The 13,941-nt window shown below is 39.9% G+C and overlaps 2 protein-coding genes across 2 annotated transcripts in view; one reads left to right on the forward strand and one right to left on the reverse strand.

Annotated features, from left to right (window-relative positions):
• Positions 1-1,467, forward strand: part of LOC137621837 (protein SpAN-like) — a 29,665-nt gene extending 28,198 nt beyond the window's left edge. Inside the window, exons 13-14 of the mRNA XM_068352345.1 lie at positions 163-356; positions 1,344-1,467. Of these exons, the coding sequence (XP_068208446.1) occupies positions 163-356; positions 1,344-1,467 (318 nt within the window). The remainder of the gene's footprint in view (positions 1-162; positions 357-1,343) is intronic.
• LOC137621833 (protein SpAN-like) overlaps positions 1-13,941 on the reverse strand; it is a 341,729-nt gene that overhangs the window by 258,175 nt on the left and 69,613 nt on the right. The window lies entirely within an intron of this gene.

Consider the following 13,941-nt stretch of genomic DNA (forward strand, 5'->3'; position numbering starts at 1 on the left):
GATGTAACACCTGTCGGCGTATAGGAGTAGGCATCCACTATCGGGGCCTACCAGTACTGACATCACAGAAAGGGCGGCGTTGAATTCATCTAGAGCAACGTCTTCCCAAGGGAGGGATGTACAATATGCTTTGCATGTTTGGTACTCTTGATCTTTTCATAGGGCTTCTACCAAGGCGTTGTAATCCAATCCCAGGTAAATGGCGGCCAATGTGTTTCTAGAGTGGGCATCGGCAATGGAATTCCTTTTCCCAGGGACATGTTGAAGTGTACAGTCGTATTCACCCATGGCGGAGAGGTGTCAGCATTGATGGGCGGACCAGGCGTTGGACTGTCGAGTAAAGGCGTGCACCAGGGGTATGTGGTTCGTGTGAAAAATGAAGGGCGTACCCTCTAAGAAGTGGTGAAAGTGACGGGAAGCCAAATGCACTGCCAACAATTTGCTGTTGAAGGTGGTGTAGCCAGATCCTGCTTTGGACAGTTTTCTGCTGAAGGCCAATGGGTGGGGTGAGCCACAGACCACTTGCCTGAGTGATGTCACTTGCATCGGTGTAGAGAAGGAGAGAGGGATGTGGCATGGGAAAGGTAAGAGCAGTAGCAGTGACAGGGCATTCTTTGCATTGCAGAAGGGGACCCCACTTCAGGTCTTTTGGCTTGCCCTTGAGGGATGCGTGGAGGGGAAAAGAGTGACGGCAAGCCTAGCAAGAACCAGTGATAATAGTTTATCATGCCCAAGAATTCTTATAGTGCTTTGATGGTCAAGGTCATGGGAAAGTTCTGAACAGCAATTACCTTCTCAGCGACGGGGTGGACGCCTTCAGGAGTGATGCAGTGCCCTAAGAATGATACTTAAGTTGGTGCCAAAGGTACACTTTTTGTACCGGACAATAAGGCTTTTCTGTTATAGGTGATTGCAAAAAATGCGTAGGTAATATACGCAGAAAAGAAGGTCCCCTAAGATACCATCCATGAAGTGTTGCAATGTAGCTCCAGCATTATACAGGCAAAAACAGGAGTAATTGAAGGTGTAAGTACCAAAGGGAGTGGTGATGCCAGTCTTTGGGATGTCTTCTTGGTTCATGGGCACCTAATAATACCCCTAGAGTTTGAGCATGGAGTAAATCTTTGCTTTCTTCGAGTAGGAGGTAACATCGGTGATGACTGCATGTTCAGACATCTGTAATTCCCACAAGAGTGTCGGGTGCCTTCCTTCTTCGGTGTCTACCAACTATGCACACCCGTACCGTATCATGTAAAAATTGACAGGGGAGGAAACTGCCACAAGCAATGGCCTACTTATAAGTTTTTTTGATCACTGACAACTGTCCGCACATTTCTTTGCAGCAGTTCCAAATCTGGAGCGATTGTAGCGAAACTAAAGCAGATGAGCATCAGTAAGTGGTTGGAGTGGTCATTGGTTGGGGCAGGAGCAAAGGGCGGCTTTGTTGGCACTTCGTCATGTCAGTAAGACATGTCCCTGTCTTACTGCAATCAGGTTGGCCTCTGTTGGTGTTGAATAATTGTCCTTTTCGTTAAGAGTGGAGTCACTGATGGAGGTCTTGAAGGTGCTGAAGTGGCTGTCCATAAGGGTGTCGATGTTCATCATTAGGCCCTTCATGAGCAAGGTATCAACACTGGGGATGGTGGCGGGTACAAGTTTGTTTACGTATCATACCCAAAGGGCATGAAGTAGGTTCACTTCCTGACGAGAACCGTCTGTGGCAGGTTGCAAGCGAGCGATGCTGGTCATTTCCTTGATGGCGAGCGAAGCCTTTTAGTCCCCCAATGGCTGGTAATGGTGAGTATTGCTCCACGAGGTATTTTTTGAGGACATACTCTCTTGGGGCGTCCCCTTGGTCGCAAAGCCAATCCAAGATTTCTGGGAATAAATCCTTGGGGACCCATGAGAGGCCATAGTCTGCTTTGCTGCTTAAGCAAGGCATGCCCTTGATGCAAAACTAAATTTCGGCACGCTGGAACCAGGGAATGGTTCTCCGCTGGTGAAGGGCAACACTCTCACCGAGATGCCGCGTGTCAAAGAGTCAGGTTCATTGGGCGCCATAGTAACAAGGGTAGGGCAAATGTGTGGGTGAGAAAGGTGTGGAATCACCAATGTGGCAAAGTAGCTGTTAGATTCTAACAGAGACGAGGTGAATGCAACAGTTTATTCAATGAGAAAACGAGCTTATATACACGTAGCTGCAAGCAAGAATGATAAAATTCATACAGTGCAAGACTTGCGATAGCAAGCTTAAACAGGTTTGTATCATCAGTGCGGGGGAGAACAGGAGATGAAAAACGCAATACTGTTACAGTGTACGAGCGCGTATGAAGCATGTTTGGTACAATTGCAATAATAATAATAATAGCATTGAGGTAGGAATATTGTAATATCAATACCGTATATTTTGTAGCAAACTACAGTCTCATCAATCTTGAGGGCTTTCACTAAAAATCTTGAATTGAATCACCTTAATATTTTTTATCTGGTGTATGAACAAGTGAGTTATGCCCTGTCCACACGACCGAGCACGTCCGTCGGGCAAACAGTGATACCAGGCCACAACAGTTAGTGAAAATGAGGGTTGATGACGTCAGAAGCGGGAAAACTAAAGGCAGGGATCTGGCAACACTGTATGATGCCAGATCCCTGTCTGTGGTTTTCCTGCTTCTGACGTCATTAACCCTCATTCTTACTAACTATTGTGGTCTGGTATCAATGTTTGCCCGTCGGGCATGCTCGATCGTGTGGACAGGGCTTTAGGAGTTTAATTGAAAGACAAAGCGTCAATTCCAGAAAACCCTACATGATAGACTGGCAAGGGCAAAGTTGAAGACATTTACCTACACAGCTATTTCAATCAACTGAACTTTCAATTTCAGATTGACGGGCGTCATATCTAGAGGAACGCAGTATCGGATCAGAGGATCGAACATTCAGACAATATTCAGCGCTGACAGTTCATCAAACAGGGCAGGATTCAGCCTGAGATACGGCAGACCCACATCTTCTTGTGGAAATGTAACACTTTTTAAACCTTAATTTGCACTTTTAAATTGTGCTGTGAATTTTCTTTAGTCATTCAAGACGTTCAGAAAAGAATCGTGACCGGATGTTTCGTCCCCGGACAGTTGGTCCCCGGACAGTTAGTCCCAGACTGTTGGTCCCCGGACATTTGGTCCCTGGACAGTTGGTCGACGGATGTTTAGTTTAATGGACGTTTCGTTTAACGGACGTTTCGTCCCCCGACAGAGAGGGAGAAAAAAAAAGAAAAAAAAAAGATTGAGAACGAGAAAGATGGATTATGAATGTGTGTAATAAAGAGAGAGAGAGAGAGAGAGAGAGAGAGAGAGAGAGAGAGAGAGAGAGAGAGAGAGAGAGAGAGAGAGGGAGAGACAGAGGGAGAGACAGAGAGAGGAAGAAATGGATAACAGAGAAAGTGTTTTTTTATGAGAGTTAGATAATGTTTATTTTTCCTATGGAATTATTTTAAATGAATTTTTTAAACGCTTCCCCATTTTTTTCAAGAACAATATATGTTCCAACTACGTAATCTATATTTTTTAACAGAGAGAGAGAGAGAGAGAGAGAGAGAGAGAGAGAGAGAGAGAGAGAGAGAGAGAGAGAGAGAGAGAGAGAGAGAGTGTATTTTTTAACAGAGAGAGAGAGAAAGAGAGTTAGTTAGTTTATGCGTTTTTCATTGTTAAATAAAATATTTGTATCGTTAAGCAGCCAACCAGATAATTACTTTTGTCGGAAGACGAAACGTCCGCTAAACGAAACGTCCATTAAACTAAACGTCCGTCGACCAACTGTCCAGGGACCAACTGTCCGGGGACCAACTGTCCGGGGACCAACTGTCCGGGGACGAAACATCCGAGCACCAAAAGAATAGATCAAGACTTATTGTTATATATAGAGGTGTAATCATGAGCTCTTACTGAAGTTTAGGACAAGAAATTTAAAATTTTTAGTTCGAAAATGTTTCAAATTGTCTGATGACATTCATTCGTCTCATGTATGCCTCAACCACATTTGATGAATAATTCTGAAAAAATTAACGTTAATAACTTCTTTTAGGTTTAATTATACAATTATTTGATAATTTCTAATGGATTCTCTATTTTTTTTAAAACTGAATTGTATAATACTCAAATATTTCACTTTTCTTTTTTTTAAACCTGCTTGTGGATCCATGAAATGTCTTCAAGATGGAATAGATGAAGATTTAAGATCCCTGTTTCAAGATGTTTCCAATACGCAAAATGTTACACGCTTTGTAAACATTGGCTGACGATTTACAAAACTTGCATAATAATACTAAACATATAATTTAAAGCTATATTTGTGGCTAATTATCATTAATATCATTATATTAATAATTCTAAATAGCATTTCATCACAAAAAAAAATCTTTTATCTTACATTATCATTTTAAATCTCTAATTCGTAAGTTATCTTCAAAATTGAAATCAAATGCTTAATCATGTACGGGCAAAGTTTTAAAGTAAAATACTAATATATATATATATATATATATATATATATATATATATATATATATATATATATATATATATATATATATATATATAATATAAACTTTCCTGTCACGCTGCCTTGCATTGCCAAACGAATGACTACTCGGTCTCTTCCCATTCCTCGGGTGGGAGCCGATTGAGTCATACCCAGGGGAGAGATGGTACCCGGAAAGAAAAGGGGGGGGGAGAGGGGGTACCCGGAAAGAAAAGGGGGGGGAGATGAGAAGGGTGTCTGTAACGTGTACGTGCATAGATAGCATCTAACTATTTAGCCGTCCCATATATATATATATATATATATATATATATATATATATATATATATATATATATATATATATATACACATATATATATATATATATATATATATATATATATATATATATATATATACATATATATTTATTTATTTTTTCTAGAGAATTTGGGTGTCGTCATCCTACACTCTTAGGAGTCCCAGGTTCCCAGACAAACATCCATCAAATAAGTACTGTGAATATCATTTTTCAGTAAGTAGAAATTTGTTGTTTAATCTGACATATTTTTTTCGGTTTGTCTATTTATAAGAGTGTATTAAACTAGTCTGTGACTGTAACCTTTATCCACTTCAAAAAGTTTCTTGAACTAGCCTTAATTTTTTTGTCTACCTAGAAAAGTTTCTTACACTATCCTCCTTTTTTTCGTCTACTTCCAAAAGTTTCTTGCACTAACCATTTTTCCTATTTTTTTTTTTGTCTACTTCGAAAAGTTTCTTGAACTATCCTTTTTTTATTTGTCTACTTCGAAAAGTTTCTTGAACTATCCTTTTTTTATTTGTCTACTTCGAAAAGTTTCTTGAACTATCCTTTTTTTTTTTGTCTACTTCGAAAAGTTTCTTGAACTATCCTCTTTTTTTTTTTTTTGTCTACTTCGAAAACTTCTTGAAGTAGCCTCTTTTCTTTTTTACTTTCTTGTCTACTTCGAATAGCTTCTTGGCCTAGCCTCTTTTTCTACTGTCTACTTTGAAAAGTTTCTTGAACTAACCTCTTTTGACCTTTTGTCTACTTTGAACATTTTCTTGAACTATCCTTTTTTTTTTTTTTTCTACTCCGAAAAGTTTCTTGAACAATCCCCTTTTATTTTGTCTACTTCGAAAAGTTTCTTCAAGTAGCCTCTTTTTTAATGCACTTATAAAAGTCTCTCGAACTAGCCTCTAATCGTAACCCGACTTACGTCCCCAGACGCAGTCGGGATACAAGCTCAGAGTGAGATACGACAAGATCGCGCTTCCTTGCGCCTCCAACTACCTCGCCTACAACAGAGACCCCGACGGGAGAACGCCCTTCTACGATGCCACCTACAACCTGAAGCACTGTGGTTACACAAACCCGTCTCGTTTCAATTCCCTTTCCAATAAACTGAATGTCTACTTTGTTGGCAAAGCCAAAAGTTATGGATACAAAATCAGAGTCATTAAGGTTCCGTAGACGTTAGCGAAGACGTTTTGGGGATGCTGCTGCTAACATTGATGATGATGATAGATGAATTTGTATATCTTTTTTCCTAGTGCAAATACTTCTTTTTCAGCATGTTGATATAGGTCTCCTTTCAGAGTTTATATGGTATTTGTAGGTTACCTCTATCTTTATTATTTATCCTAGTTATTTCTCTTATATTTTATTCTTTATTTCCCTTATGAAGTCCTGGGGGTTGCAGCTTCTTGCATTCACCAACTAGGATTGCACATCATCCTATAATTGATAATGACAATAAAGGAAATTTTCTTAGTTTCATCTAATATAAGCTCGAGTTTCTATTGAGAGAAAAGAGGCCAAAATATAGCTAAAACAAGGTTTCAACTCTTAAAATTCCTCCTTTCTAAATAACAAGACCTTTGAAGATGAACTTTTTAATGTTACCAACTGTTATATGTGTGAATTCTATTTTTTTTCCCTCATTGGTTTGTACTTGGGATGTTATACAGCTATCTTTGAATAAATATTATTACTAAGTCATTACATTTCTAGATTTATTCATACATGTAAGTTTTCAATAAAGTATAAACATCCTACACATTTCCATTCTAGTTCCCATTCTTCAATATATTGCGTTATTTGATTTTGTAATCATCTATCCAAAATATCACAATAACCGAATGAGACTGGTCACTTCTCGGCGGTAACAATCAGTGTGTGTGTTTATGACATGCTTTGAAGGTTCAAAGGCCACTCATGAATGGCAGAGGCAAGGGACAGTGACAGTGCCCTATCTGGCGGGACAATGCCCTAGAGACTGATCATATATACATATAATCAGCGCCCAAGCCCCTCTCCATCCAAGCTAGGACCAAGGAGGGCCGGGTAATGGCTGCTGATGACTAAACAGATAGACCTATAGGCTCCCCCAAACCCATCCCCCATCCTTAGCTCACAAGGATGGTGAGGTTACAGCAACCAAAGAAACTATCGTTTATGCGGGACTAAAATAATATGACTCACTGAAAAAAATCCTAGTCAATACAGCTTTTCTATCCTTCTAAATAGGACACAAAATGAAATTTAGTTAACGAGATGTAACCAGCTAGATGACTCAATTTCTTTCCATAGTATTCTACACTATCATTATTCTTATTGATGTAATATTTATAGATTTCCTTTTACTCATATCTTATAGTTTTCTTGAGTGATTTGTATTTTTATGCCACAACTATTTCTGAGGTCTTTTAGAGTAATTTGTTCTTGCACCACAACTGTTTCCGAGGTCTTCTGGAGTAGATTGTTCTTGCACCTCAACTACTTCCAAGGTCTTCTGGAGGGATTTGTTCTTGCACCACAACTGTTTCCGAGGCCTTCTGTAGTAATTTGTTCTATCTTCTGGAGTGATTTGTTCTTGCGCCACAACTGTTTCCGGGGTCTTCTGGAGTAGCTTGTTCGTGCACCACAACTACTTCCAAGGTTTTCTGGAGGTATTTGCTCTTGCCACACAACTGTTTCCGAGGCCTTCTGTAGTAGTTTGTTCTGTATTCTAGAGTGATTTGTTCTTATGCCACAACTGTTTCCCAGGTCTTCTGGAGCAGTTTGTTCTTGCACTGCGATTACTTCCAAGGTCTTCTGGAGTAGTTTGTTCTTGCACCGTAACTACTTCCGGGGTCTTCAGGAGTAATTTGTTCTTGCGCCACAACTGTTCCTGAGGTCTTCTGGATTAGTTTGTTCTTGCACAGCGATTACTTCCGAAGTCTTCTGGAGTGATTTGTTCTTGGGCCACAACAGTTTCTTAGGCCTTCTGGAGTAGTTTGTTCTTGCACCACAACTACTTGCAAGGTCTTCTGGAGGCATTTGTTCTTGTGCCACAACTGTTTCCCAGGTGTTCTGGAGTATTTTGTTCTTGCACGGCAACTACTTCCAAGGTCTTCTGGAATGATATGTTACTGTGCCACAACAGTTTCCAAGGTCTTCTGGAGTAATTTGTTCCTGCACCTCAGCTACTTCCGATGTCTTCTGGAGTGATTTGTTCTTGTGCCACAACTGTTTCAGTGGTCTTCGGGAGCGCAACTACTTCCAAGGTCTTCTGGAGTGATTTGTTCTTGCGCCACAACTGTTTCTCAGGTTTTCTTGAGTAGTTTGTTCTTGTACTGCAACTACTTCCGAGGTCTTCTGGAATGATCTGTTCTTGCACCGCAACTACTTCCAAGATCTTCTGGAGTGATTTTTTCTTGCGCAACAACTATTAGGTTTCCTGGTGTAATTTATTTTTGCAACACAGCTATTTCCGAGATCATCTGGAGAAATTTGATCTTATGCCACAACCATTTCTGAGGGCATCTGGAGTAATTTGTTGTTGCACTGCAACTGTTTCCGAGGTCTACTGGAGTAATTTGTTCTTGCACCACAACTGTTTCCAAGGTCATGTAGAGTAATTTGTTTTTGCACTACAACTATAAGGTTTTCTGAAGTAATTTGTTCTTTAATTAGAACTGTTTCCGAGGTCAGCTGGAGTAATATGTTCTTGCACCACATCTATTAGGTTTTCTGGAGATATTTGTTCTTGCACCAACACGGCCTCCAAGGCCTTCCCGAGTAATTTGTTCTTGCCCCACAACTATTAGGTTTCCTGGAATAATTTGTTCTTGTACCACAACTGTTTCGGAGGTCTTTCTGAGTAATTTGTTCTTGCATCAAAACTATTAGGTTTTCTGGAATAATTAGTTCTTACATCACAACTGCTTTAGAGGCCTTCCGGCATAATTTGTTCTTGCACCGTAAGAATTAGGTTTTCTGAAGTAATTTGTTCTTGCACCACAACTGCTTTAGAGGTCTTTCGGAGTAATTTGTTCTTGCTCCACAACTAATAGGATTTCTGGAGTGATTTTCTTTTGTGCCTCAAGTGTTTCTCAGGTCTCCTGCAGTAATTGGTTCTTGCACCACAACTGTTTCCGAGGTTTTCTGTAGTAATTTGTTCTTGAGCCATAATTATTAGGTTTTTTAGAGTGATTTGTTCTTGTGCTACATCTGTTTCTTAGGTCGTCTTGAGAAACTTGTTCTTGCACAACAACTATTAGATGTTTCGCAGTGATTTGCTATTGTGCCACAACTGTGTCTGAGGTCTTCTGGAGTAAGTTGTTCTTGTGCCACAACTATTAGGTTGCTGGAGAGATTTATTTTCACACCACAACTGTTTCCGAGGTCTTCTGTAGTAATCTGATCTTGTGCCACAACTGCTTCTCAAGTATTCTGGAGTAGTTTGTTCTTGCACCACAACTACTTCCGAGGGCTTCTGGAGTGATTTGTTCTTGCGCCACATCTGTTTCTCAGGTCTTCTGGATTAGTTTGTTCTTGCACCCCGATTACTTCCGAGATCTTCTGGAGTGATTTGTTCTTGGGCCACAACAGTTTCTGAGGTCTTCTGGAGTAGTTTGTTCGTGCACCACAACTACTTCCAAGGTCTTCTCGAGGCATTTGTTCTTGTGCCACAATTGTTTCCCAGGTCTTCTGGAGTAGTTTGTTCTTGCACCGCAACTACTTCCGAGGTCTTCTGGAGTGATTTGTTATTGTGCCACAACAGCTTCCAAGGTTTTTTGGAGTGATTTGTTCTTGTGCCACAACTGTTTCAGAGGTCTTCTGGAGTAGTTTGTATTTGCACTGCAACTACTTCCAAGGTCTTCTGGAGTGATTTGTTCTTGTACCACAACTGTTTCAGAGGTCTTCTGGAGTAGTTTGTTCTTGTACCAAAACTACTTCCTAGGTCTTCTGGAATGATCTGTTCTTGCGCCACAACTCTTTCCGAAGTCTTCTGGAGTAGTTTATTCGTCCACCGCAACTATTTCCGAGGTCTTCTGAAGTTATTTGTTCTTGCGCCACAACTGTTTATGAGGTCTTCTGGAATAGTTTGTTCTTGCACTGCAACTACTTCCGAGGTCTTCTGGAGTGATTTGTTTTTGTGCCACAACTGTTTCAGAAGTCTTCTGGAGTGATTTGTTCTTGCACCAAAACTGTTTCCAAGGTCTGGAGTGATTTGTTCTTGCACCACAACAGTTTCCAAGGTCTTCTGGAGTATTTGTTCTTGCACCACAACTATTAGGTTTTCTCGAGTGATTTGTTCCTGCATCACAACTGTTTCCGAGATCTTCTGGAGTGATTTGTTTTTGTGTCACAACTGGTTCCAAGGTCTTCTGGAGTAATTTATTCATGCACCAAAATTATTAGGGATCTTGGAGTGATTTGTTCTGCCGCAAATGTTTGCAATGTCTTCTGGAGTAATTTGTTCTTGCCCCACGATTATTTCCAAGGTCTTTCGGAGTGATCTGTTGTTGTGCCACAACCGGTTACGAGGCCTTCCGGAGTAATTTATTCTTGCGCCAAAACTATTAGGTTTTCTAGAGTGATTCGTTCTTATGCCACAAATGTTTCCGAGGTCTTCTGGAGTAATTTGTTTTCGCTCCACAATTGTTTCCGAGGTCATCTGGAGTAACTTGTTCTTGCATCAACACTATTAGGTTTACTGAAGTGATTGTTTCCAAGGTCTTCTGGGGTAATTTAGTCTTGCACCATAGATATTAGGTTTTCTGGAGTTATTTGTTCTTGCGCCAGAACTATTACATTTTCTGGAGTGATTTGTTGCTACGCCACAACTGTTTCCGAGGTCTCCTTTAGTGATTTGTTTTGCACAACAACTGTTTCCGAGGTCTTCTGGAGTAATTTATTCTTGCGCCAAAACTATTAGGTTTCCTGGAGTGATATGTTCTTACGCCACAACTGTTTCCGAGGTCTTCTGGAGTAATTTTATTCTTGCGTCAAAACCACTAGGTTTTCTGGAGTGATTTCATCTTGTGCCACACCTGTTTCCGAGGACTTCTGGAGTAATTCTATTCTTGGGTCAAAACTATTAGGTTTCCTGGAGTGATTTGTTCTTATGCCACAACTGTTTCCGAGGTCTTCTGGAGTAATTTATTCTTGCGCCAAAACTATTAGGTTTCCTGGAGTGATTTGTTCTTATGCCACAACTGTTTCCGAGGTCTTCTGGAGTAATTTATTTTAGCGCCAAAACTATTAGGTTTCCTGGAGTGATATGTTCTTACGCCACAACTGTTTCCGAGGTCTTCTGGACTAATTTTATTCTTGCGTCAAAACCACTAGGTTTCCTGGAGTGATTTGTTCTTATGCCACAACTGTTTCCGAGGTCTTCTGGAGTAATTTATTCTTGCGCCAAAACTATTAGGTTTCCTGGAGTGATTTGTTCTTATGCCACAACTGTTTCCGAGGTCTTCTGGAGTAATTTATTTTAGCGCCAAAACTATTAGGTTTCCTGGAGTGATTTGTTCTTACACCACAACTGTTTCCGAGGTCTTCTGGAGTAGTTTATTTTAGCGCCAAAACTATTAGGTTTCCTGGAGTGATATGTTCTTACGCCACAACTGTTTCCGAGGTCTTCTGGACTAATTTTATTCTTGCGTCAAAACCACTAGGTTTCCTGGAGTGATTTGTTCTTATGCCACAACTGTTTCCGAGGTCTTCTGGAGTAATTTATTCTTGCGCCAAAACTATTAGGTTTCCTGGAGTGATTTGTTCTTATGCCACAACTGTTTCCGAGGTCTTCTGGAGTAATTTATTCTTGCGCCAAAACTATTAGGTTTCCTGGAGTGATTTGTTCTTTTGCCACAACTGTTTCCGAGGTCTTCTGGAGTAATTTATTCTTGCGCCAAAACTATTAGGTTTCCTGGAGTGATTTGATCTTATGCCACAACTGTTTCCGAGGTCTTCGGAGTAATTTATTTTAGCGCCAAAACTATTAGGTTTCCTGGAGTGATTCGTTCTTACACCACAACTGTTTCCGAGGTCTTCTGGAGTAATTTATTCTTGCGCCAAAACTATTAGGTTTCCTGGAGTGATTTGTTCTTATGCCACAACTGTTTCCGAGGTCTTCTGGAGTAATTTATTCTTGCGCCAAAACTATTAGGTTTCCTGGAGTGATTTGTTCTTATGCCACAACTGTTTCCGAGGTCTTCTGGAGTAATTTATTCTTGCGCCAAAACTATTAGGTTTCCTGGAGTGATTTGTTCTTACACCACAACTGTTTCCGAGGTCTTCTGGAGTAATTTATTCTTGCGCCAAAACTATTAGGTTTCCTGGAGTGATTTGTTCTTATGCCACAACTGTTTCCGAGGTCTTCTGGAGTAATTTATTCTTGCGCCAAAACTATTAGGTTTCCTGGAGTGATTTGTTCTTATGCCACAACTGTTTCCGAGGTCTTCTGGACTAATTTTATTCTTGCGTCAAAACCACTAGGTTTCCTGGAGTGATTTGTTCTTATGCCACAACTGTTTCCGAGGTCTTCTGGAGTAATTTATTTTAGCGCCAAAACTATTAGATTTCCTGGAGTGATTTGTTCTTACACCACAACTGTTTCCGAGGTCTTCTGGAGTAATTTTATTCTTGCGGTAAAACTTTTAAGTTTTCTAGAGTGTTTGTTCTTTCACCACAACTATTTCCAAATTTTTCCAGGGTGATTTGAACATGTGCCGCAACTATTTCTTAGGTTTTCTAGAGTGATTCATCTTGCGCCACAACTGTTTCCGAGGTCTTCTGGAGTGATCGTGTTCTTGCACCACTACTGTTTCCCATCTGTTCTTGAGTGACATGTTCTTGTGTCACAACAATTTCCAAGGTCTTTTGGAGTGATCATGTTCTTGCACCACAACTGATTTATGCCCAAATCTACCTTAATTTATAGAAAGCATTGATCCTTTGGTTAACAGAGTTTACGAGATCATAACACGCTGCTAAAACACTCTAAGATAACTGACAAAAGTTCCGAGGAATATTTTCCCTTTTGATTCACATGAAGGGCAAAATGTCTAATATTTATTGCAGATTTCTTCCCTCTTGGTTGATGTTTTTAGCTAAAGCTCCACCAAGATCAGTCCTGACTTCGAAAGCAATGTGTAAGTTGCATTCGTGTGGACCACCTACCCTCGTTTAACAGAAGTGGTCCACTGTAGCTGTGTTAAGCAAAGATACTGGAAATCGAACCAATGAACAACTGGTACCAATGACAGTCAAAGTATCCTAAAAAAAAAATGATAAGATGAAGAAAGAACCTAAAAATATTAAAAGAAAGCTATGCCAAGATTTGTGCAAAATCATTATGGTGCATTTATAAAGTACCTTAATTTTTAACCACAAGATAATGGGCCTGTCTGAAGGATCAAACTAGGGCTTGTGGTGGCCTGGTGGTAGCGACCTTGCCTGGTGATTGACTGACCGGGGTTCGAGATCCGCTCAAACTCGTTAGTTCCTTTGATCGCTGCAACCTCACCATCTTCCTTGTGAGCCAAGGACTGGGGATTGAGGGGACCCTATAGATCTATCTGACGAGTCATCAGCAGCCACTGCCTGACCCTCCTTGGTCCTACCTTGGGTAGAGAGAGGCTTGGGCCCTGATCATATGTAATATTGCCAATCTCTGGGACATTGTCCTCCTTGATAGGGCAATGTCACATTCTTTCGCTTCTGACACTCATGAACGGCCTTTAAAGCTTTAAATTGGAGTATGTTTCACAGCAAAATCAAAAGGGCTCGCCAGATGGAGTGAACTATGGGTAACAGGAGGCTCATTGACTAGTGATTAAGAGAGGCCGTAAGATGGACTATTCAAGAAGTTAATAAGAGGAACTTAAACCTGGATAATAAAAGTGTCCAGTATGAAGGACAGAATTACTACAGAATAACAGTATAACAGAATAATGATAATAAAAATAACAATAATTTGATTAATAATAATATAATAATAATAATAATAATAATAATAATAATAATAATAATAATAATAATAATAATAATAATAAAAATAATAATAATATTGAAAATAATAATAATAATAATAATAATAATAATAATAATAATAATAATAATAATAATAATAA

Source organism: Palaemon carinicauda, chromosome 28, assembly GCF_036898095.1.
Source record: "Palaemon carinicauda isolate YSFRI2023 chromosome 28, ASM3689809v2, whole genome shotgun sequence".
NCBI lineage: Eukaryota > Metazoa > Arthropoda > Malacostraca > Decapoda > Palaemonidae > Palaemon > Palaemon carinicauda.